We start from the raw sequence: 24639 nt of genomic DNA, 5'->3' as shown, positions 1-24639 counted from the left end.
TAAATAATTACTTGTATAACCACAAAAGTATAAAATAAACTTCTGCATAACTTGAATAAATATTTGTGACACTTGGTTTTGTAGTTTTTTTGCGCGTGCGTATATTTCCAAGTTTCTGTACGCACGCGCACGCCCGTTGTGTCGCAGTCTATTCGCAGTCATCTGTTCGGTCGTTCTGCGCCTGCTGGCTGTGGTCAGCGCTGACGGCAGTGCCCTAGTCCCCATCGTGCTGTTCATTCCTCAAGTCGCACTTGCCAGCTTGTACGCAAAAAACGTACAGGTATTACACGACAAGACACTTTGCGCGACGATTCCAGTCGCAAATTTGTACTCAAAACCAACGCGACCACAGCTACTTCTTTTTGTTTCTTCGACCGTGCGGTGCGTAGTGTTGAAAATCGCGATCAAGGGATAGCGATAAATGCAGTTGACATTGTGCGCATCGGCAAACGACAAGAATCGTTGCAAATGTATTCAGGTAACAAGTCTTTAACAGCTCAATTTATTCGCAAACATATTACTAATACAAAAAACATGCGATATCAATGCGGTTCTTTTGTTGTTGCTTGCGGTTTAACTTGATATCGAATGTCTTTTGTTACAATCCGTTGACCGATAAGCGTAGCGCAATTTAAATTTATAATGTCAGCGTGTTTACATGCGCGTATGTGTGGTAATACGGTACGCAGTACAAACATGCACGAGCGTTGCATGTTGAATACGATGTAAAAAAAAATGTAGAAAAGAAATCACTTTCACTCTCGTATTGCTCACAGGCGCGGACAATATTCCGATTGGTGTTTTTCGTGCAAAACAAACGCGCAACACGTAATATAACGGCTGGTGTATGTGCCAATTCACCTTTGAATTGCGATGACGCTTCGAGTGAGTGTCTCCATATGGCGAACAATCCTTATATTTTTGGACATTTCCATTGCACATGCAGCAATTCCAACCGAAATTATCAGGCGCACCATATTTTACGCGTGACTTTCATTTGTTTATCCGTTATTGATTGTGTGAGGCGCATGTTTCTTAAAACAACGCGTTGTGTTTTTCTACGCGTTTGTCAATTGTTTGTTTAATTTTTGCCAGTAATGGGAAATGAGAATTCACAACATAACGACTGTCCCAGAGCCAAAAAGAGCAAAACCGATGACGATATTTCACCATGCACGGTGGGCGGCAATCCGCCGGCCCCGGACAGCTGTTGGGAGCGGCTGCCAGCCGTGATACTCGATGACATCTTCCACTATCTTAGTTTTGAAGATAGCATTCGTGCTTCGAGTACATGCCGCAACTGGAGACAGAGTTTATATCATCCAAGGTAATAAAAAGTCCATATTTTTATTTTTTTTAAATTTATTATAATTAATTTTGATTATAGAAAATGGCAAAAAGTAAATTTTGTGATAGAGCCAAAACAACTAGACAAAGCTCAATACTTCCGCACGCGCGCTGGTCACATTGCCACCCACGCAAACGTGCGCTTCAACTCGATCGACCCCGCGTGTGTTGTCGAGTTCCTGCATCTATTCAATTGCTTCGCCAGCAGTAACAACATCAAATCGCTGAACATCGAGCCATCACATTGCACCGTCGAGATTCCTGAGTGTTGGCTGCAGACAGCAGCAAACACAGACAACGCTGAAGAGTTTTCTCTTTTTAAAGTATTCGCTGACATCTACACTCGACAGTCTTTGAATGTCCTCACACTGGGCTGCAATGAAGAGCTGTTTGAATCGTTGCCAGATATCCTTGCCCTTCTCGACCAGAAAAAGGCCGACAATATCGAAACATTGGCACTGGCAACAGTCAAAGAAGATCCCTGCAATTATCTAATGCAAAATCTCGACGCCAAGCAATTGGTGATGTTCAGGCGGTTGCAAATTTTCAGTTTGGATTACGATAATCTGAGCGATGATGTTTTGCATGCGTTGCGGGAGGTGGACGATTTGAGAAGGCTTGTTGTGCATGTGCATGGTATCTGGGATAAACATCCCGGCACTAGCGAGGATGCTTGGTTAAAGTTTAAAAAACGACATCCTGAGTGTCTTCTGCGATTATCTTGCATACATTCAACGGATGAAGTGAAACATTTGCATACTAAGGTGTTGAAGGGTAACATGCCGTTGAGTCATTTGAAGGTGCTATTTTGTGAGCAGGTTAGTTTTAATAACCTTAAAATTCAACAAATAACTTAACCAAATATAAAATCTATTTCAGATGAATTTGAGTGTTCTGGTGAAATTGGCGATGTACCGTGAAACTTTCGTGAGTCTTATTTGGGTGGATAATTTCTCCAATGTTGATGCTCAGGTATTTCTTAATCGACAAGTGGCAGCTGATGATATACAACCTCAGGAACTCATAATACTAGCATGGTTGTGCAAGAAGCTGGAAGAACTTGTCGTCATCGGTTACAAGTTCTATGAGGAAGACTATGTTGGCATTGCTAAACTACGTGCCGATACTATGCGGCGTCTAGAGGTCGCAAATTCCGATCTTATCCTCTGCGGGTATACAACAGTCAACATAACCAAGGTAATATTTAGTTATATCTGTCATTTTAATGATTTGTAATGTTGGTTGCCAACATTTAGGACATTTCGCAAGTTCTGGGAAGATGCTGGGCGCCGCTGCCCAACTCAGCGTTGCATCCGTCGATCGTAGATTCTTCCTCGACGGCCTGCTACACGGACGAGTACTTAATGCCACTTCTGCTGGCGGATCTTAAATAGAATTCTACGCACTTAGGTTACACCGCGGTCAGGCAACCCACTATACTAAACACACAACATTCGCATTGTTCTACGTGCATATATTTTTTATTACGTTTTAATTATTTTAACTGATTGTGATTCGAGACGGCGTCGCGACAACGTTGTTTTAAGTTAAAGCTACTACAGGAAGAGAGCTATGATTTGACTTTTAAAGGCGCGTGCAAAAAAAAGTGCAGACGATATTCATTTTTTTTATTGTGATACATTTATTAACGAAACAACTTCGTCTTACGTCGAACGTTACACTTACTAGAACGCAAGACATTCTTTTGCCAGTATTTTATTCGCGCATTAACACACAAGCGATAACAAGAGAAACAAAACAAAAAAAACGTAGCGAGTAAGGCAACAACATCTGTGATACTGTATTTGCAACGATTGTTAACACAGCAAGTCTAGCCAACATTAAAACTAGCAGCAAAACAAACACACAACCGATTAGCGAAACTGCATGTCATCGGAAGAAACTAGCGAGAAGCATATACCAAAGTACCTGCAGAGAAGAATCTATTTTCAACGACGCCGCCAGCCGAGAATCGTCCACTGCGAAAACGAACGGCGTCCGAATTGTAAATAAGAGCATATAATAGTTGCGGAGCATTTAACAAAACTAAAAAACAGCGCGAACGAATAGTTAACAATCGAAACTAAAAGAAACACTACTAGTATAAATCCGTGCGGGGAGTGAACACAAAACGAAGGATAGATAACGAGATAGATAACGTTAATATGCAATCAAATTCCATTAATTAAGATTACACAGATTGCACTTCGAAAACAAATACGCAAAAAAAACGACCAATAATGTATTAATTAAACAACTACAGTGAAATGTGAGATTGAAAATACTAGGCGGGTCGATTCCTAAAACACTTAAACACACTTCAAAGTGCAAAACCATTTGACCAAAACCTAATGGTTTAGATATATTTTTAAAATCGGTTGAGAAGGCAATTTACAGATACATTCCAGTAAACGTGAACACGTTGCCGCTGCAAGTTGATCAACTGCACGCAATAAAACAATGTTACCAAGCATTAAATTTAATTAATTTAATAAACATTACAGAGGGGAGCAACGTTATCGAATCCTCTGATAATTTAAGTAGATTTTACGACGCCGGGAGCGAGATAGAAATGTGTAAATGTGAGGACATGCATTTGTCGTCGACACCAAAAAACAAAATGGACACGATAGGGGAGTAACAATTTGTACATAACAACCAAGATGCGTACCTGAACAAGTATTGTAACACACCACATAAAAAAGCAACACGAAACTGTTATTTTCACAGCCCTAGTCCAACGTACGAAAACATTTGGCCACGCTGTTTAAATCTCAAAGAACTAATGAATTAAGCACATCTTGTAATATATCGAAAGGGTGGTTATCGAGTGTGAATGTTTGTGAACCGTGTGAGATGATGCTCGGCACGAAACCAAAGTCGAGCGCAATGTGAGAGAGTATATATATTATATTTATATCTGTGATTTGTGAAATTAACCACACATAACTTGCATCCGATACAACAAGCAGACGAAGCTGGATGTAATGCAAAAACAAAAGAAACTAAATAGTGTAAACCAAAATATTGTAACATACACACAAACAAACAATTTATTATTGTGCAAACAAGAGAAATTTATGAAGCTAACAAAGAGAAAACATATATTAAAGAACTTGTAACAGCGTACATATGTTAAACAACGCCAAAATGTTACAGTTGTTACTATAACAATCTAGATGCGGCGTTCAAGATGGCGCCGAGTAGGTAACAAACAAATGTAAAAAGAATGCGAACACTGCATTGTTAGGGTGATTTTTAGATGATGCGACGGAAGTGGAATGCGTCTATCTCAATGTGGAGACGGAATCAAAAAACAAAAACACATAAAATAACGAATAATATTAAACGCGACTTTGCGTCGCAATTGCCTGTGATTAATATCGTGGAGAAAGGATGATGAAAATAGTTTATAAATAGCGAGCCGGCGAAGATAGAAATTTATGCAAGCGGAGTGCACATGCGTTGCAGAAACAAACAACAACGTGAATACCTCACATTAACTTACGAGATACTTACATATTGCATACACCAAAATGTAAATTTTTTACTTTTTAGAACACGAATCTGATGAGATAAATCATTACTAGCAAGAGAGAACTTTAAAGCAAACAGAAAACAAGATGGCGAACATAGAAATCGACAATAAACATAACTTTGGCTCTTGGTATAAACTAAAAATTAAACAAACAGCATGAAGACGGCATTTTTATGAAGTAAATATATTTTAATCTGTATGTTGCGATGAGTTGTGTTTTTCAAAATGGCGTTTTTGTTTAACTTTAAGAAAAATGATCAAAAAATCTAAAAGAATTTATTGAATGTTTAAAAATCGAAAAACAAATATATTCAAAGTATATTATTCGAGCTGAAAGCTCGAAATTTCAAATATTGCTATAAACAAATATGAAAAACAAAAAAGCAAAGAAAGAAAAATATATAATACATATTGTAATATAATATTAAACATATAAAATGCATATTATTATATATCTATTCTATAAAATATAATGATATAGTATATTCTGTTTGGTAAATGTAGAAAAAAAAAGCACTTATTGCATAAGAAACAGTACTTTTGCAAGAAGTACATAATATTTATATGATTGTGAAGAAAACAAAACCAACTTGTATGTGTATTTAATTGTATTTAAATGGCATGCACGTTTATATCATGCAATTGTGCGCATATGTGGAGATATTTTTATTGTAATCCAACATTGTAAGCCATGTTCAAGTGGAATCGATTCCTTCAAACGATCGATTATCGTTAGGTCTATAGAATTTCTTTTGTAGATTTTTTAGTATTAGCCAAACACATGGTGAGAAAAGTTAATTTCAAGTCTTTGTATGAAGCGAAAATATTTTTGTATCTGTTGTATTAAGTTTATTTGTTTTGGCTTATTGAGTCAATCATGCCAATCAGGGGAATCAGGGTGTTAGTTGTTAGGTTCTGTAGATTTGTGACGTTTATTTACGCCCGGCCCTGATACATTTGCTCATTTTAGTTCGGTTTAGTTTAGTTATGTTTAATTTGCGTTTGGATTAGTTTGAAGAATATTAAGCGGAGGAAATTTTATGAATATATTTAAAAACTAACATTAGGATACACTTATGTGTTACATGATAATGTGCACTTGCAGCAAGTGAAACAGCTGTTATTCTCAGCTATTAACTTTGTAATCACAAATGTTAGGTGTATTACATGTGAAACGATTACAAAAAGGACACTTTAATGAGATTATGAAATGCCACAGAAGCAATACTCCGTACGAATTCAAGAAAACAAAACTCCAAACAATCGAAGCAATTGATTTCCGCGAAATTGTTCTTTTTATGCACGAAGTTTTAAACTTTAAATATTGAATGAAGAGGAAAACTAAATTCATGAAGCACTAAACATGATTTGTAAAGAAAAACAAGTGAAATTTAAATGAATATTGACCAATTACAAGTTTATCTGTAGAATGCAGAAATGTGAAAGTGAAAATTGATTCTAGAAACGAAAAAATACCAAACAAATCACTTGTTAAACCATTGAACAGAAATGATAGCTTAGCTACATAGATTACAAATATTGCTATTAATTATATTTATTATTATAACATTTATTGTTACGATAATAAAGATATTTGCCCATTGTAAACCGAATTAACGGATTAATTTCAATGGTAAAATAACAAGAAACAAGAAAATCCGTATTCGTGTTTAGCGGGTTGCATACTTTGAAAGTTTACAGTTGAATTTAAACGGTCCGCATTCCAAGCGTGCGTCGGGTGGGTCAATCCTACTCATACGTCACCTACGTTGTACGCAACAAACTCATGTACAAAACAAAGACAGAACATAAAACCAACCGAAAATTGAAATCACTGGTGACGTCGACGCGCAGTTAGCACGGTCTGTTTTGTTTCGTTCCGTTCGTTTATTTCGCGTGCGTGTTTTGTTTTGTATTCGCATTATCTCGTGCGGTTCGTTTATCAGCCGCGGGTGTAAACAAAAGCGCATCGTTCGCCATGCATCCAAATCGCCGCCGTAAGAAACGGCCCAACTACGGCCTTCGCACTGTTGAAGTCGCACGCGGCCCCAACGGCTTCGGTTTCACCATCTCCGGCCAGCAACCCTGCATTCTTTCCTGCATTGTGGCGCACTCCCCGGCGGACGTAGCAGGTCTACGCGCCGGAGACTGCCTCATCAGCGTCAACGGTATTTCCGTATCGAAAATCGCACATGATGCAGTCGTGAATCTCATCGGTAAAGCAATGGGCCCCATCCGGATGACCATAGCGTGTGCAGAACATTACTACTCTGACAGTTCCGATGAAGAATTGAATATGAATCGGGTAGTAACCACGAGAAAACACAAACCCAGGGTGCACAAAACGCAATCACATCCGAATCATAACACACACAACAATAATCTCAACACATCGGATCGCCGACGAAAGAAGGACTTTGAGGAAGTGCCAGATGGTGCTTTTTCTGCACAAGTTTGTAATCCAATGGAGGATGAAGGTGGACCTATTGAGTATAAAGCCATTGTTGGATATTTAGGCACTATTGAAATGCCTAAGCAATTACCACCGAATTCACGCCTTCAAACAGTGAATTCTTGCATTAAAAAGTTAAGACAGGAAAAACGAAAACCAACTGCTGTTTTAATGACTGTTTTACCGACTTGTTTAACACTCAAGAATGCAGTCAATCATATCCTGGCCATATATCCAACAAATAGGGTAGTTTACATTAGTACAACAGCCGATAAAGAATCTCGGTACTTCGGACTTGTTACAAGTGCGGTTTGTGATAGAAGTTTGGAAAATGTACAAAAAAAGTGTGAAACTTCATATCTTAACTTATGGGATGAGAGAGGAAAGTGCAACACTGACCAAGAGAAGAGTGAGGTGGAGATTTCGAATAGTTGTCATGTTTTTGTAACAGATCCTAAAATTATCGAGCATGGGGTGCATGCAACAAAAGCGGAAGGTTTTCGAATTGTTTGCACACGTGATGTCATTACTGGTAAATATTTCCAAGATGGCAACCAAATAATCATTACTAATATTTATATATTTTCAGGATATTGTTTGGAATTCCCACGAAATGCTCTCTATATTGTATCTTTAGTACAAAACATGTACCGTTTACAAAGCCCAGTTGTAAACCAAGACGATCCAGTAGCGAATTCACCGCAACCTTCAGCATCGAGTAATTCCGACTCTGGAATAGGTTTCCGCGATGATTGTGGTACAGTCAGTGACAGAATCCTCCTCGTTGAATTCCCAGTCGCTCATTCAAGCAATCTCAACATGCAGCCGAACAATTCAAGTCGTCCTGTAAATATAATCGCGTCAAATATTAATATAGAGAATTTAGAGAACGTCGCACCTAATTCTCCCAGTAAAACTTCGGCTACGTCTCTGCCATCATGCTCGAATCTAAACAATGTGCGTGCCATGCCAGCAAAGACTCACATAAATAATATACGTGCGTGTATCAAGGACGAAAATCTTTTGATTAAAAATTCGTTGAGTTCTGAAGAAACATTTATTACTACTGCCACACCTCCATCTACGTCAAATTTGAAAGTACAACCATTTTTAAGCAAGCAAAATAATGACATAGTGAGTCCCGATAAAGATAAAATTAAATTAACAGAAGAACTAGTAGAAGAAGTGATGGATGAGCCTTATTCCGAGCGTGCTGTAGATGTGAACTTTGATGTGTTTCATGGATCAATCGATAATATATCACTACACAGCTCGAAAAGTCTCGATGTGGATGTTTTTAAGAAACCACAGAGCGCTAAGAAGAAGAAAAAACTATGGCATATCGGTGCTGGGAGTTGCGATAACTTAGGCAGTGTGGGAAAACACACAAATTCTGACTACGAGTACAAATTATCGCCGAAAGTTTACAGAGATGATGGAAAAACCCATGAGGGTGACAGGAGAAAGGTCCGACGTAGTATTAGTGAAGATTTCGGTGGAAGTTTAAAGGATCTGACGCTGTTTGGAAGGAAATTGGTAGCCCTGGCGCAGAGCGAGCCGGATGTCAGGACAGAACATTTTGATTTACAAGAGGTAAGTCAGATTTTTATCTTTTTTCTAATCAGCTTTATGTAGGGTTTTGAATAATGGTTAGTGCACGTGGTAGAATTGAAAAAAAGAATGGGAATTCAATGCATACTAACATGACAAATGTATTTATCTGATGCGGTGAACAATGTGATATAATCACGTGTGAAGTGTGATGGAACAAGTGACCTCGTTCATGTTGTTTTGTACATTTTTTTATGCGGGGATTGGTTCAATTTCGGTTTGAATCAATTCATGTGTCTATAGGAACAATGATTGTTACATGGTGATATGTTTACATCAACAACAATGGCGGTGTTCTGCAACAAAACATAATAATACTGTTACAGAAAAAACTGTCTGCTCTTTTATGTCACAAAAATTAATTATTTGATGTTTGCGGTGTTTTTGTTGCTCAGTCAACATCCAATTTTCGTGGAATTGGAGTTATTTGCTTAGATGAACATGATTTTTCGCTTACGTTACATCAACACACATTTTAGTAATATTAGAAATGAATATTATAAAAAATATACAACAAAGCATGCAAAACAACAACACCATCAATTACTAATTACGAGTGTTTCTGGTACGTAATTTACATGTGAGGTCAGAATGATGCCACCCACATACTATAAATTCTAGCGGTTTATTCCTGAATGCTTGAATCTTGCTAGTTGCGCAGCGTATGTGCGTGTAATCATTGTTAATATTAGGCTGTGAACACATACATAACGATCGACGAATATGACTCGAGTGTGTGAAGTAATATTCAAGCAGATATTCGATACGAAAATGGAAAGATAGAGTGAAACAGCATGTTGTATCATTTGTGAAGATTTAAAATACACATAGGTGTATTTAACTTGTAAACGTTCACGACTTGTCGGCACTTTGAAGTCTGTAGTTACGTTGGTAGATTGGTATCTGTATCTACTTTTAAGTACCAGCCTACATTTTTTTTTCTTTTGAAAAGTTTTCGTAGGAAATATCGAGTTGTTGACAAAATAGACAACATTATGGCCAACCATAATGTGACTGCCCCAAGAGGAGTCCTAGAGCGACTGGACTGCTGGAACCATGACTGTTTGACTTGAAGGGGTGCTTAGCACTGTGGTTGCTGCGGATTACCCTTTTATAAGTGCCAGCGACCTGCGCAAAGTGGTGCTGAAAATATTAGGAGTGGGGGAAGTTGCGCAGGAATAATCGGTTGAGCGCAGTGAGGTCCTACTCGTTAGGTATACCTTTGCTCTACCCCCCACTACTTTTTTCGGGTAGTCAGCAGGTACAAAAGGCGAGCGTTCTGCGAGGACAGTGCTCAGCCGTGCCTGAGTTCTCGCAGGTCTTTAGATTCCCTCTACTCTCTACTTAAAGGTTTTAGATTTTGATGGTGTTTAGGGTCTACTCCTCCACAAAATAGGATAAAATTGTATTACGACGATTTAAAAAATAATTTATTAAATGATGATTTAATTCATTAATATAGGAAAAGTATGCTATGATGAATTAAACCTTCATATTTATCTAAATTCTGTACCAACGCACATAATTTTAAATATTTCTTGCCTTTTAAAACACTCACTTTTTTAGTCGTAATATTATTACTATCTTAAATAATTTCGAATAGAACGAGTTTTAAGTCTTAGATTGGCATTATGACATATAAGGAATGTAAATTCATCACGATTTTGCCTCGACTTAAATTCCAACCATTTGCAGCGTTTGCCTTGCGTTGTGTCGTTGTGTTATCTATGATTTGGCGGAGAATTTAGATGTCTGGTCTGGTTCCCAGCTTGTTCTTCTCTCCCCTCTCGCCTGTACGCGCAACATTCTCTTCTCTTAACTCTCATGGATCGCGGATTGTTTCGCGTCGTTCACGTGCTTTGTTGCGTGTATGGTTCGCAAACCCGAAGTCACATTCCCGCGAATCGCGCGATCCACACTCTCTTCTCCTAGCTGTACGCCGCTTCACATCGACGTAAACATAACAGACATCAAAACAACACAACAACCAAAGCACCAAACCAGTGCGTTATGAGCTGTCGGCGTGAACGCACTTGGTCTTCGGCGCCGCGCCGCCGCACGGGATTTCCTCACGACTCAGACTTAACACACGATTTGTTTAATCACTAAACGAAAATATTCACGCGTTAAACTTTACCGTATCCGCTCTCAACGTCAGTCAGAACGTGATAAATATGTGCAATGTGCGATATTTCAACGAACGCTATCAAAACTTTGCGGCATTGTGTGCAATAAATTCACGGAATTAAATTAAATAATGATTCGCGGATTGAGTTGTTATAATAAACATCGCCTCTGTTTCGTGCGTCGAATAAAAATGTTCGATTCGATTGTGGAGAGCGAGGCTGCGATGCTGGAGCGTCGATGTTTGTTTTTGGTGCGTCGCGACCTCGTTGGCGTTGTTTAATTCGTTCAATTGGAATATTGAAGCGGGTGTAGCTGATTCAGCTTAGTGCGCCTCCGACCGCCGGTTTAATACGAAGGGAATCGTCGCGTTGTTTTAATTTATTGCGTGTGCGGTCGTCACCTATAACGAATCATCGTTATTCGTCATTAGTTGCTTTTACTAGACATTACTTGTCGTGCTCTGTACATAATTGATAAGAAAGATTCAGTGTATTGGATAGTATTTAATGTGAAAGTGTGCTTAGTCAGAGTTAGACAAATAGTGAAAAAATAGAATATACATTTTCTGTCTATTATAGTGGTTGTACTTTTTGGAAATATGCGTGGTTGAAATTTTTGGATTTTTCGAAGTGATAAAACATGGAAATATGCCCGTAAGTCATTAATTACTTTAAATATTTGTACTTTTATCTGTTTTTCTTTATTTTGTTTTTTACACACTTAAATATCTCATTTCTTTGTAGGTACAATTTTTTGCTTAAAATTAGTATATTTAACTTTTTAATTAAGTTAATAGGTGGCAACTGATTTCAAGTATTTTGATTAAAATTGACTTTTGTTAAAAAAGTAATCAATTAATGACTATACTTACATTTGCAATATAAGTATTGTATGATTCAGTTTATTTAATCAAAGAATGCCGAAATTTGCGCTTTGAATATTTGGTTTATTTAGGAATTTTCATGAAAAAAAAAACATTCATTGATGAACAAAAGGTTACAATGTTTATCAGCTGATAAAAGAAAAAATATATCCAAATATTATGTATATTATTTGGCTGCCTGATTGATTTATCACTCTGAAGTTATTTGGGAAAAAACTGCGAATTTATTGGAAAAACCTGCATTGTGACCTTCGGAAATAACAAAGAATCCCCAAACATTTCAATTCAACACGTACCAATGACGCCACATGATATTATAGCTCTTTCATTGATAAAAAAAAGAATTTGAATTTAAACAAACGTGGTTTATATTATAAACAATCTCTTTAATATAATAACGAACCGCTCCCAAGCAGTTAAAGCTACTTATAATTAACTTATGTTGTTTTAAGTTTTATTTTAATAATTCGTAATAAAAATTAATTTCTAACGCGGAAAGATGCAACTTTCACCGACGAATTTATGCATAACGATTCAATATTAACATGCGAAGCACAGAAAGCTTTGCATCTACCGCACAGGAAAATCGCATGATGAGTGAAATGTTCGCTACATTCACATTTCAAGCAAATGTAAATTGTATAGGAAAACATAAGCAACAAACGCATGTCTTCCTCCACATCTTCTTCATCTTTGAAAGTACGCAATGCCGACGAAGATAGATTACTACAGATTACACTCTCATGCGAGAGTGTGGTGTATGTGTGCAACAACTACAAATGTAAAACAACATTCGAACATTGAGAATGAGAACGCGAACGACGATTGTGCGCTAAAATGATGTTATTGCTAGAAAATCGAGCACACATGAACAGATGGCAGAAGATGATGGAACAAAAATGAGTTAAAAGGAAGGACGCCAAATTGGTTTCGTGTTATTACCAGCCTTTTGTTTCTGATTTCACACGAAAGCAAACGCAAACGAAGACGAGTAGAATCATTGTTCATGTTCATAACTTTGTTATGCAGAACGCCGGATTATTATAATAATTTCATATAATTAAATTTGATTAAGAAAATTGTATCTCAATTCTTCACTATACAACAGAGAAGAGCATTATTAAATCTTAATCGGAGTTACCTAGTTAACTTTGTGCTCTATTAATTTTAAAATATTATCTTTTCAACTGAAATTTTATCTCGCATATTTTATCTTAGATAAAATACTTATTTTCGTACGAAAATTGATAAATGAATCAATTTTTTAAATGGAATATTTTTATATTTGTTTGTAATCATGTGTAAATATTGATGCTTCGTGAAATCGAAGGCAAGGCGAGCGGAATTTTTGCGCAATTATTCGCCGGCGCTTAATTAACACGCAATTAACGAGCGTAGTAATGTAGGTATATGGTAAAGTAATGGGGTATGTAGTAAATTCACAGCGTGTGTGTGTTTTCGTGTGTACACTGCACAACGTGTGCGTGCAATGATGGAATGTTTTTGTTTTTGCTTCTTGGTTTCACAGTTTCAAGCTGCTGCTGCTTGGTTAGCGGTAATGGTGGTGCGATTCCAAAGTGAAGTTATTTTTTATAATTAAAATTAATTAGACCGTTGCGATGGTTGTAATCATGCAAGTTTTCAACATCTTTTCATGGGAATTTGTTCTTACATCAAATTCTAATGTTTTAATTATTAAAAATATAGAGCAAAACTGGGATATTTAGTCAAATAACTGTTTTTCTTCAAAAAATAATAGTCTTTTAGTGTTTTTGGGAGAAAATCTTTATATTATATCTTCAAAGAAGATTTTCATATGAAAAATCTAAATTTCCACACTTAAAAATAACTGTTTCAGCAATTTAAATGGCTTATTTATTACTTTTGCACATTTTAAAGATGTTATCACAGGTGACATTTAAACTTATGTTCATTTATAATACGTGCAAGTATGAGTATACAAATAATGCATTGTTACACAACGAATTGTCATTTATTCGTACTTTTCCACACGTGAGTTCTTGAATCTTGAATTATTAAAAATTTAGAAAAAAGATGGAATATTTTATCAGTAGCCAAATAACAATTTTTCTTCAAAGAGTAATACATCTTTATTTATTGTTTTTGGATGAAAACCTTTATATTATATCTTCAAAGAGAAGAATTATTATTTTTTCCTTTTCAAATGCAAATGCCAAGTTTCCACACTTTAAAATGACTCTTTTAGTGTTGGAATATGCGTCGTTATAACACCGGCAAAATAACAAAATTAATCAGGGCTATCCAATACTTGTATTATTGTATAAAGATAAAGTCTTAATGTGTGGTATACAATAGGAGCATTATTGTACGAATGAGTCAAAGGTTTGGCTTTAAGTTTTTGCAACGTTTTAAGTTAGTTCGATTGAGAACTTGTAAGAGAGCGGTATTCTTTTCGGTGCAGCCAATTAAATAAAATATTAAAAGCGAAAATCTTTCTAATTATTTAAATACCAATCCATAACTTCTAATATTTAGCAATTAAAATGACATATTTATTACTTCAGAACATTTTTAAGATGTTATCACCAGCTGACATTTAAACTTTTGTGCATTTATAATACGTGCCAGTATGACTTCGAGTATGTGCAAATAATGCATTGTTACACAACGAATTGAGATTTATTCGCGCTTTTCCACACGTGAGTTCTCTTGACTCTTTGTTTCGTCAGCACCGCGCCGCCGACCGAACGATAATTCTCGTTGCGTGCACAATCTACATCTCGCGAGACACACCAGGGATACATGAGAAGTTTTTTTTTCTATATAGTACCCGCATTGCTCGTAATGATTGCTATCTTAATGCGACAGTGCCTCGATTAATAAATCTCTTATTGATATATATTTAACGCTGTAAACTCGGCCGAGTCGCTGTATAATGCTCGCTGGTTAGAACACTATTAGACCATAGTAATAAATTCGATAAATGTCACACAATCGCACAATGTTTACGCCGGCGTAACTTAGCATATTCGATAGTTGAAGCAATTAATCAAGTAGAACAAGACAAATAACAATGGATTAATTAATTGATTATATAATAATTTTTAATTCACCATTATTATGATTAAGATCATATTATTGTATTGTGTGGGCTTCATTACCAATTAACATTAATAAAAATAAGAATTAACTTGTGACTCAACCGAAAGTTATTCGTTAAAATATGGAATTTCTTTCTTTTCTTCTAGTCAAGTTTAATTTATTGCGGCATCTGACAACAAGATAGCCGCAGGAATTGGTTTGTTGAAGTTCACAGCGCGTACTCTTGGGTTTTGATTAAGTTGTTGGCTTTAATTGACTTAAATTTGTTTCAATTGTCAGGGTCATTACGCATTTCATTGTCTCGCGACTAGTCTCTAGTTACAAAGACAAAAGTGAATGTAATGGTCGTAATGAAAGTGCGAGCAAATTGTGCAAAATGTAATTTGTTTTGGTTTAATTTTAGTACAAGTAAACTAATGTATTATTTGACGTGTTGTGCTTGCTATATCATTGGTAGTATGAAAATAAAATTGCGAAATAAGATTCGTCTTGGTTTAGAATGCAACGGTATCTTGCATATTTGCGCGCATAGAAATATGCACAGAAACACTCCTCCTTCACTTCACGGTAAATTGCATGGAATGCTATTTATACTTACTGCACTTCTGTTAATGGCATTATCTGCGGACCGACAATGCGGCTGCAGCTGTCAGATGTCGGAAAGCTTGTGTTCTTTCGCAAACTAGGTTCGTTTCACAGTACGTATTCTATTCGCTCGTAAACGCGACTGCTCTGACAGCCTGGAAATGAGATGAAACAATTGTTAGCTGGCTGGTATTGACGTCAATTTCCCATTGTTATGATGTATGTCATTCTATAAATATCTTCGTTATTTCCAAAATTTAGTGCTTTTGATTTAATTGGCTGTGTTTGAATTATTTATGAGTAAATTATGAAATTGTATTGCGATTCGAAAGCGAATTATTTAAAATCCGTGATTTATTCACCTCGCAAATTTTTTCCACTCTTGTTTTCTAAATAAATTATTACGTAAACAATCGCCCAACTCCCTAATAAGTGTTGTTTGAAGTGGTAATGCTTGATGTTCGGACAATCGAGCGCATGCTTTATTCATTTATTTAAATTCGAATAATTCTTTGATGAAATATTTATGAATTCTTTCTTAATGACCGCGGTGAATGTGTTAATTTATATTTACATTCGAATGATACCCAAAGATTGATGTGAAACTTTCATTAAAATTTGTTTTACATTTATTTACATTTATTATTGTATTGCCAAATGTATGGACGTGACCATCAATTTCAAATTTGGCGCCAAATTCGTCACAACCAATGAAGTTTCCATTTTTTTTTCTGTGTAATAACTTATTTGAAATTTTGAAAACAATGAACTTGCAGTGATTGAGTGATTCTTAAAATGTGATTATTAGCTCCTTGCTTCCAAATTGTAATTCCATAGCGTTCTGCAACGAGTAAAATGCGGTTTCCGGTCGCCATATCCATTTATTTGTTTTGTGCTCGGATTTGGGCATGAAAAACAAATCAATTCGTACTTTTTTGGCGAACAATGTCTGGTTTTTCGAAATCATTGTTTATAATCGGTGGTAAAAACCACGTCCGGGTTCAATTCGTCATAATTCATTCACATTTCACTTGATTTTTTACTGCGTAAAATCTACTCCCTTTTATTTTGACATTTTATCATTATTTACATTTTGATTTTATTCAAGTAAGTAACTGATGCGCATTTCGATACTTAAACTTTGGGAATATTTAAATATTTAGACGAAGAATATCTGTGGCGATAAGTAACTGCTGACGCAAAGCATATTTTGCATGCTTCTCACGCAATCAATTTAATCAAATACAAATATTTGTAAGCGATATAGATTAAAGTGTAATATGTAGCAATTTAAAAAAAATGTACAGGTATTTCCTTAACTAATAATAATGCACTGTCACTTCAATTTCTCATAAATAATAATAAATAATAATTTTACTAATTTCAAGTACGATTATATTCAGTAAAAACTTGAAAGCGTTCTCTTCGTACAAGTTAAAAATAGAAAAATTATTGACGCATGATCCCCAGCAATACACATGATTGTTCCCAATCTGTCTCACTGTATTTACTTCACTTTACTTCGTTTACTTCGCATGACTACGTGTTTATTCGATTATTCGAAACGAATCGCACGCGCGCGAGGTTGCCGACATAAAAAAATATAACGCATTGTTGCTCAATTTCAGCGGCGTGTTGGTCGATGAAATGACTTTTAATTCAATCCTGGCTGTTCATCTGTGCACTCAACACAATGGGATTACTTTTTTGTATTTCTTCGCGTACACGTCCGCATAACTCCGGTGTCTATTTCTAGCAGATTATTATAAGAATGATGCTTGGACGTCAGCACCGGTTGAATGCGGGATCTCGTTGCGTATCATTTCGTCTCATTGTACGCTAATCGAACGGATCGGAACGTTTAATGAACGTGAGAGGCATACATGAAACATACCAGCACAGATACATCTGCTTGTAGTGAGTGCAGGAGGAGAGTGCATGCGTGCACTAATTGATTAAATCAATTAAGACTAATCAACATTTCCTTTCAACATTTTGTGTGGGAAATAGCATGCAGAACACGGAATAAAACGAGAATATTTTTGTTCGATCTTTGAGTGATTTTAAGTTTATTTCTTCGTTTTAAGTTTTAAAATGAGCGCGAAATATTTGTCCGTTAAAAAATCGTTACTACAGGTGTCCAACAGCATAGCAAGTGTTTTCATGAGGTCACCTGTTGCGACACCCTTAATTTAATAGTGCTACAAGTCACCTGCGCATGCGCATAACTTTTAAATTAAACGAGGGGAAGCTTTTATATCACGTGCTCAACATTGTAACGGCTGTGAGACAGTCTCAGCCTTCTTAAACGGGGATTTAATGCACTTGCCGTTGTGACTCGCAGGCGGTTTTTAACGTACAAGTGCAGCGCACCGCGACGACCAACCGAGAGTGAAACACATGCCATTACACGCAGCATAGTAAGCTTGTTGCTTACGATGTGTGCGGTTGTAGTTATTGTCGGTTCCGCGTTTGCAAACAGTTGTGGTTTAGTCTTCCAGTGTGCATGACACAGTCGCGATGTACAAAAAGCTTTAATTTATTGATTAAACAGTGAACTTTTATCAAAAAGTTTTTTATGTGAATTTTAAAGTGCCATATTTTGATTTAGAAGTGTTGAAATATAAAAAAGAATCAATAAAAAGCCATGATATTTCGGTGAGTTTTGTGTACGATCCTGCGTATCGAAACGATGTTGAAATGTTTACAATAATATTAATGTTGATGTTACACAAGTTGCACACGAGCGTGCGCGCTGTGCGCACAATTTGATAGAAAGTTTACATTTCTGCGAGCGTTCGCAATAATTCACTAGATATTCAATTTTATAAGCGCTTCGACGCACTAAAAACCTAACGAAATTTAGTCCAGCCCAGTCGTTCTGCGTGCGTACGCGTTAAAAAACCCATTGTAAAGTGTTTTTTGTTTTTAAATTATCGTAAAACCGCAGTCGCACAAGTTGTAATCTCATTGCGACTAGAGTGATTATCGCACATTTCCGAACGAGTGCGGAACTCGCAAGATAAGCCGGAGAATTCGTGGCGATTATAGTGTGTTCAAAGTTGTTGAGTGAATGTTGCCGAGAGATCATTTGATTCATTTTTCATTCGTGATTCACAACGTCGACACGGCGCCGGGCGCTGCGGATGAGTCGCGCCTTGCTATTCGAAAAGGGATAACTACGACTGCTACATAACTCAATGTCATTTAATCGTCGACGGTTTACTTGTAGTTCAGTATGATTCAGGCTTCTGGCAAATCTAGACGCGGTGTGGTATTTACGTGAGTTTCTTGTGCGTAGAGTTTTGATACGTTCGACGCGTGTTATGAACTGTTTCGGGGGTGGTTTGACGCGACAGCGCAGCTTTATGCGGCCGTATGCTAGTTTGCGTGGTATCCGAAATGTGCGCAAACACAATTGTGACACTCGTGTAAGTAAAACCAGTGGAGAAATTGGTATTTCTACTAAAGATTATACTCGTTAAATGATCGTTAGGGGTAATAGAAGAAGCTAAGCCTTCTTGGAAACGGTTGAAAGTGACAATTTTATTGTAAAACGTGAAGCTTGTGTAACTAAACAAAATTAACTGCTTTTAACTGGCTGTTTCCTGACTGTACCCTGATTCAATTTTAATTTTCCCTATTGCTTCATGGTGGTTTTTGTTTTTCTGTGTCTGCGTACAGAGAAGGCGCAGAGCTTGGGCAGGGGCTGGTGGTGGCGTTGCGGCCTCCGTTTCGGCGGCTCAACAACTCATTCCGGCGCATTGGTTCGCAGCGTCTTGCACGCAATAATCGACCCAAGTCGGTGGCGGCATTGGACGGCGACTCGAAGGTATACAATTCACACTTGAAACACAGCACACCGCAACTGATCGCACTATGCAAATATAACATAATCGGATGATGATGATATGGACGACGTGCATGATTCGATTCAACCTTTGATATTCGAGGAATTGTGACGTGAGAAAAGGGGACACAAAGCATGACTCACATTGTCTCCTTCTCTAAACCTGCACGTATTTGGTTTATTAACGTCAAACGTGTAAATATTGTTGGGTGAATATTTTGTTGGATGTGTAGTAGTGAGGGGATTTCCATGTAGAATTAACACTTTAGCCGCTTTTTTGTGTGAATTCTTGGTTCTTTTGTTTTTGTTGTTTGTTGACCGGCTGGTTTGTGTTTGTTTTCATTGGCGTTTATTTACATTGGGTTTCTGTTTGTTCACAGTGCGAGGATAATTGCATAGTCAAGGCGTGCGGAGATGGTCCAGCGGCGTGGGCGACTTCCTTCGAGGAATTACTCAAATGTCCTGCGGGATTACACACATTTGCCGTAGGTTTTTCGACAAAAAATCTGAAAGTGCGTCTAATAAGTTTTGTTATTGTAGGAATTTCTAAAAAAAGAATTCAGCGCTGAAAACATCTATTTCTGGACAGCATGCGAACGCTTCCGCAAAATCACCTCCACTCCGGAGCGTGTGGCTGAAGCGCAACGCATCTTCCACCAACACTTGCGACTCGGCGCCGGCGAAGCGGTCAACATAGACTCCAAAGCTCGCCAATGCGCCGAACAAAACCTGCACAATGTCAACGCAACTATTTTTGCCGCCGCGCAGAAACAGATCTTCAACCTAATGAAATTCGACAGCTATACGCGTTTTCTCAAATCCGATTTGTACAAGCAGTGCCTTGCCGGCAAGGGTGAAGATTACAAACTGGATCCGAATTTGAATCTGCAAATCACCTCGGCGAAACCCAAGCGTTCTCTCTCTAACGCTGAAGATCGCCGCCGGAAATCACTGCTTCCTTGGCATCGGAAAAATCGTTCCAAGTCGAAGGAGTGCGGTGATGAGCCCAAACCACTCCAGCACGATGTGAACGAAAATTTCAGCAGCAGTAAATCGTCACTGACGTCGTTGGACATTGGAATATCATCTAATAGTGTAAGAAAACAGCGTGCACATAGTACATATACACCGACTAACAATGAACATGATAATCATGGATTGAAAACTAACACTCTTCCAACCATTACTGAAATAACAAGCACTGATCACGCTTTATCCACGAAACAAGGAGAAGTTAAATCTTTAAAAGAAATTTTGTTGAGAGCTATTTCAAAAGAGAAAAGAAAAAAACTGGAGAAACGCTTCAGCAGTATTAGCATTTGACTTTAATATAATAAAACACACATTAACACTAATGCACACATTTCATATTTCCTCTCCTTATCGCATATTTATTTATTTATTCCCTGTTTTTTTTATTATATAATCACTTGTGATAAACGATGCGATTGCATTGAATTGAATGTGACGTATGATGTTGCTTGCAGGATATAAGTAAGGTGAACGATGAGCGAATTGCGAACGGCAGACACCCGCTATGTCGCATCAAGCTCACCAATGGCGCGTCCACAATGACGCAACTCAAACAGGACGAGACAATCGAGGATTTAGTCACCAGGTTGCTCGAGAAGCGAGGCATTGTCTACTCTGCGTTTGCTGTTTACACAAATAAAGAAACCAAGGTAATCTTTTATCATTCTTCAAACAACCGGCGTCCAAGAATCATGTTTGATTATCAATTTGCAGGCTTTAAATATAAGCGAATCGGCGTTAAAACTAGCTGGATGTGAGGTGGACATTGAGCAACGCGTTTGCTTTAAACTCAATTTGCCCAATAAGAAGGTCATTGCTGTCAAGTCGAAAAGCACTAAACTGTTAGTCGAAGTACTGCGCCCCATCCTAGAAAAATACTCCTACATCTTGGAACAAGTCACAGTTTCGTTCAACAATGAACCAGCCAACATACACCTTCAGGTCACCTCCTTTGACAATGAAAGAATAATTGTGCAATTGAAGGAAGCGCCGAAAATTGAAACGCCCTCTACTTTGGAAGAAATCACCAATCGAGTGTATGAAGATATCCTGCAGGAAAAGTCTGAAGTAAAAAAGGCTCACACTGAGTCAGTCAAAGTAAGTTTTTCAGTGAACATATTTTGACTGATATAATTTATTAATCAAATATTTATTATAGAGTGAAGACTGGGGTTCCGAACACAGCTCCAATATGGTGGGGCGTTTCATGAAGCGCGACTCTGAACGTAATAGGAAGAAGAAACTCTCAGGGAGGTCGAAACTGAATTCTGCCTCGACACACAGCAGTATTGAAGATATTGTCGCTGATGAAAATCCTTTCGCTAAGAAACCTCTCATCGCTAAGCTCAAAGTAGGTGTCATGCTACAGAACACCTCGGAGAGCGAGGATTTATACGAAGGCCTTAATCGGGCACAGCGTGGCCGACTGGACGATCAACGAGGCACGAAGATCAATTACACTATGCCGGACTTTCTTAAGAACGAGCGCCTCGTTGGTGCCAGACATGCGACACAAATCATACCGGCGAAACCAGAGCGTACGAATAACGTGTCTGTCACCGCTAAGAATCTCAAGCTCGAGCTACATTCAGACTATGAGAATCAGAATAACGTCAATGGCGCATTGAGTCTGTCGTCGCCTTTTAAATGTGTACCTGTACCTGATAATACTCCTAGTGAGCGAGTCCCTAGTGCATGTAATGTTGTTAGAGTAGAGCCGCCGCCGCTCCCGCCTAAGCCGAAAATCGTGCCAATAAAGCCCTCCAATTGGAAGGTGCGCGATAATATTGTTGTGCACAAAAAAGAATGTTCCTACTTGGAGCAACCAACTAGTAGCTTTGTGTAATGACGTGAGATTTTTATTTGATTTGACTAGTAGATTGAAGTTGCCTCCGGTGACAAAATGGCGACTACCAAAATGTATTTTATATGAGAGCAAGATAAATTATTATTTTATATAAAAATTAACGCTAATAACTAATATATGTGTTAGTAGATTTACTTACCAAAAACCAAAAGAGAGTAGCGACATCCGAAACATTGTGTTATTTTGCTTAAATAACAATATAACAAAAGCGGTGATCCTTGTACAAACTCTTATTTTCTCAAATTATTCTATTATTCAAAACTATCTACAAACAATATAAGTTTACTGCGCCGGCGCGGCGATTTCCTTGATCTTCTCTTTCTTAACCCCATCTTCTAAAGCCTCGACTTTCTCTGGTGTCTCAGTAACCGGTGCTACAATTTTCTTGTAAGTCGTCTCCGATGGCTCTCGCGGTGGCATCCAATCCGGGATAATCTTATAGTGAACTCTCCATTTGCCGTACTCGTTTGCCAAGTGTTTCTCGAAGACCACGTATTCCAGAACATCCTTTGCCAGAATCTCGCTACCGTGCATCAATCGACCGAAACGATCGTAAATCGCCAGCATTTGTTGGGTGTGGAAACGAACAGTAAGTTGAGCAAAGACATTCTCTTTACTGACAATATCAGTGCATCTAGCATGAACCACTCGAGGCAATTCAATATTCTTCAAGTGTTTCCATCTGATTGTTTTTCCCTTTGAGTTGTGGACGACTTCAGGGTATGCTCTCTCAGTGACATAGTCAATAATATTATCAATGTCGCCATTTTCTGCAAGACACTCGTGTGACTTGATGTATATTGCTTCAGCTTGCTTGCAGAATTCCGGCGTGTCGAAATCTTCATCGAATGTGCGTATCTTTCTAATGGCCATCATAGTTTTTGTCTTTTTCTCAAGAAATTGAATGGACTGTTTAGCACCTTGTACACTGATTGGCGAAACTTTTCCGTCACCTTCAGGAGGGACATATGCCTCAAATACACCACCAGTTGAACTCAGAAAGAATGGTCTTTCCAGCCATGGACGCGGTGGTAACAAGCCTTGTTCTTTGAGTTTGGATCGGGTCTGTTCCTCTGTTAGATCGTCCCATTTTTCATTGAAGTCCGGAAGGTCTACTTTGATTACCTTTTGACGGCGGAGTTGCTTCCACTTGGGATTCCAATGTTTCGTGCGGCGATATCGGACCTGGTCATGTTTGACTGATGTTTGAAGAGCAGGGGCAAGCAAACCCTTGGGTGACTCCTGAAGTATAATTACTGATTAAATGTGTTAATTAATTATTGAAAAAGAACATACCCTAAGAAGTTTTGTTGTGAGATTGTGGACTAATCGAAGTGTCATTATTAATATCAGTTGAGGAAGCAGCAAAGCGACATAACCCCGATCCAACCGGTCGAACGAATGGAAGCAAGGTGCGTATGATGTAAGGTTATTTCAAAACAGTCGCAGTGACTACTAGTTAACTATGTAGCTTCTTGTCTTAATCTTTGTCACGGTTGGTAATGCCGCCTAGACATAATATGTCTACAAAATAGAACCTACACGATAAAAATTAAATCAAAAAAAGGCTTGCAGAGAAATTCGCGATATATTAATAAAATAAAAACTGAATTAATCTTGATCTTGATTCTTGTTACTTTATTTGAATGGAAATACGGGATTTTAAGATGAATATATGCTTAATTCTACGATTTAAGCATTAAAATTTGTCGAATAATATTTTAATGCTTAAATATGCAAATTTGTGAATTCCAGATTTAAATCAATACATCTAACGCCATCTTAGTTTAATATATCAAATTAAGTAATACAATTCAAATTCGCTGGGTGAGTCGGGTACGTTTGATAAATAGAACATACGAACTGATAAAATGCGCGCCCCAGGCTACGAAACACTCGGTATTGTTTAATTTTTTGTAGAGATATTGTAAATTTAGTTTTTATGTTGTTTACGGTTTGTAAAGCATGCTTATTGCACGTTTTAACTGATAATAGTCGCGCTAGTCAATTTTGCTGTGCCAGTCGGTTCACATCCGTCGGCTATGCATGTTTTTGAAAATTTCGGAAAAGCCTGTTATATTTAATTGACCATCTATTTAATTCAGTGATATTAAAGAGGTTTAGTGTTTAATGATCTATCACGGTGCGTGTATTTTGTAAGCGTGAATTTTGTTTATACATTTACACGTGTTTTCGTTAGTGAGTTGCCGTCGGTTGCCGACCGAATGTGACTTCTCTAGACTAGTGGAAACTACTTTTGGCA

General features: G+C 37.6%; 3 protein-coding genes across 3 annotated transcripts; 2 read left to right on the top strand and 1 right to left on the bottom strand.

The window, feature by feature from the left end:
* Positions 1 to 164: 164 nt before the first annotated feature.
* Positions 165 to 6493, top strand: LOC135801758 (F-box/LRR-repeat protein 21-like). Its single transcript, XM_065315270.1, has 5 exons — positions 165 to 478; positions 1096 to 1327; positions 1388 to 2165; positions 2227 to 2544; positions 2604 to 6493. The coding sequence occupies exons 1-5, from the start codon at positions 469 to 471 to the stop codon at positions 2739 to 2741; spliced, it is 1476 nt and encodes a 491-aa protein (XP_065171342.1). The 5' UTR covers positions 165 to 468; the 3' UTR covers positions 2742 to 6493.
* A 257-nt stretch (positions 6494 to 6750) lies between these two features.
* Positions 6751 to 22603, top strand: LOC135801756 (regulator of G-protein signaling loco-like). Its single transcript, XM_065315268.1, has 7 exons — positions 6751 to 7869; positions 7927 to 8930; positions 19858 to 19962; positions 20018 to 20572; positions 20965 to 21159; positions 21224 to 21607; positions 21669 to 22603. The coding sequence occupies exons 1-7, from the start codon at positions 6864 to 6866 to the stop codon at positions 22353 to 22355; spliced, it is 3936 nt and encodes a 1311-aa protein (XP_065171340.1). The 5' UTR covers positions 6751 to 6863; the 3' UTR covers positions 22356 to 22603.
* Positions 22589 to 23830, bottom strand: LOC135801759 (large ribosomal subunit protein mL45-like). Its single transcript, XM_065315271.1, has 2 exons — positions 23673 to 23830; positions 22589 to 23618 (listed from the first exon to the last, which is right to left on the bottom strand). Exons 1-2 carry the CDS (start codon positions 23715 to 23717, stop codon positions 22659 to 22661), a joined length of 1005 nt encoding a protein of 334 aa, XP_065171343.1. The 5' UTR covers positions 23718 to 23830; the 3' UTR covers positions 22589 to 22658.
* Between the last annotated feature and the right edge of the window lie 809 nt (positions 23831 to 24639).

The sequence above is a fragment of the Atheta coriaria genome, unplaced genomic scaffold (genome assembly GCF_025399875.1).
Source record: "Atheta coriaria isolate IRGN ID8LTWV9N9 unplaced genomic scaffold, Caltech_Dcor_3.1 hic_scaffold_13_pilon, whole genome shotgun sequence".
Lineage (NCBI taxonomy): Eukaryota > Metazoa > Arthropoda > Insecta > Coleoptera > Staphylinidae > Dalotia > Dalotia coriaria.
The sequence above is the reverse complement of the archived record's forward strand: the minus strand, read 5'-3'. Positions and strand labels throughout refer to the sequence as shown.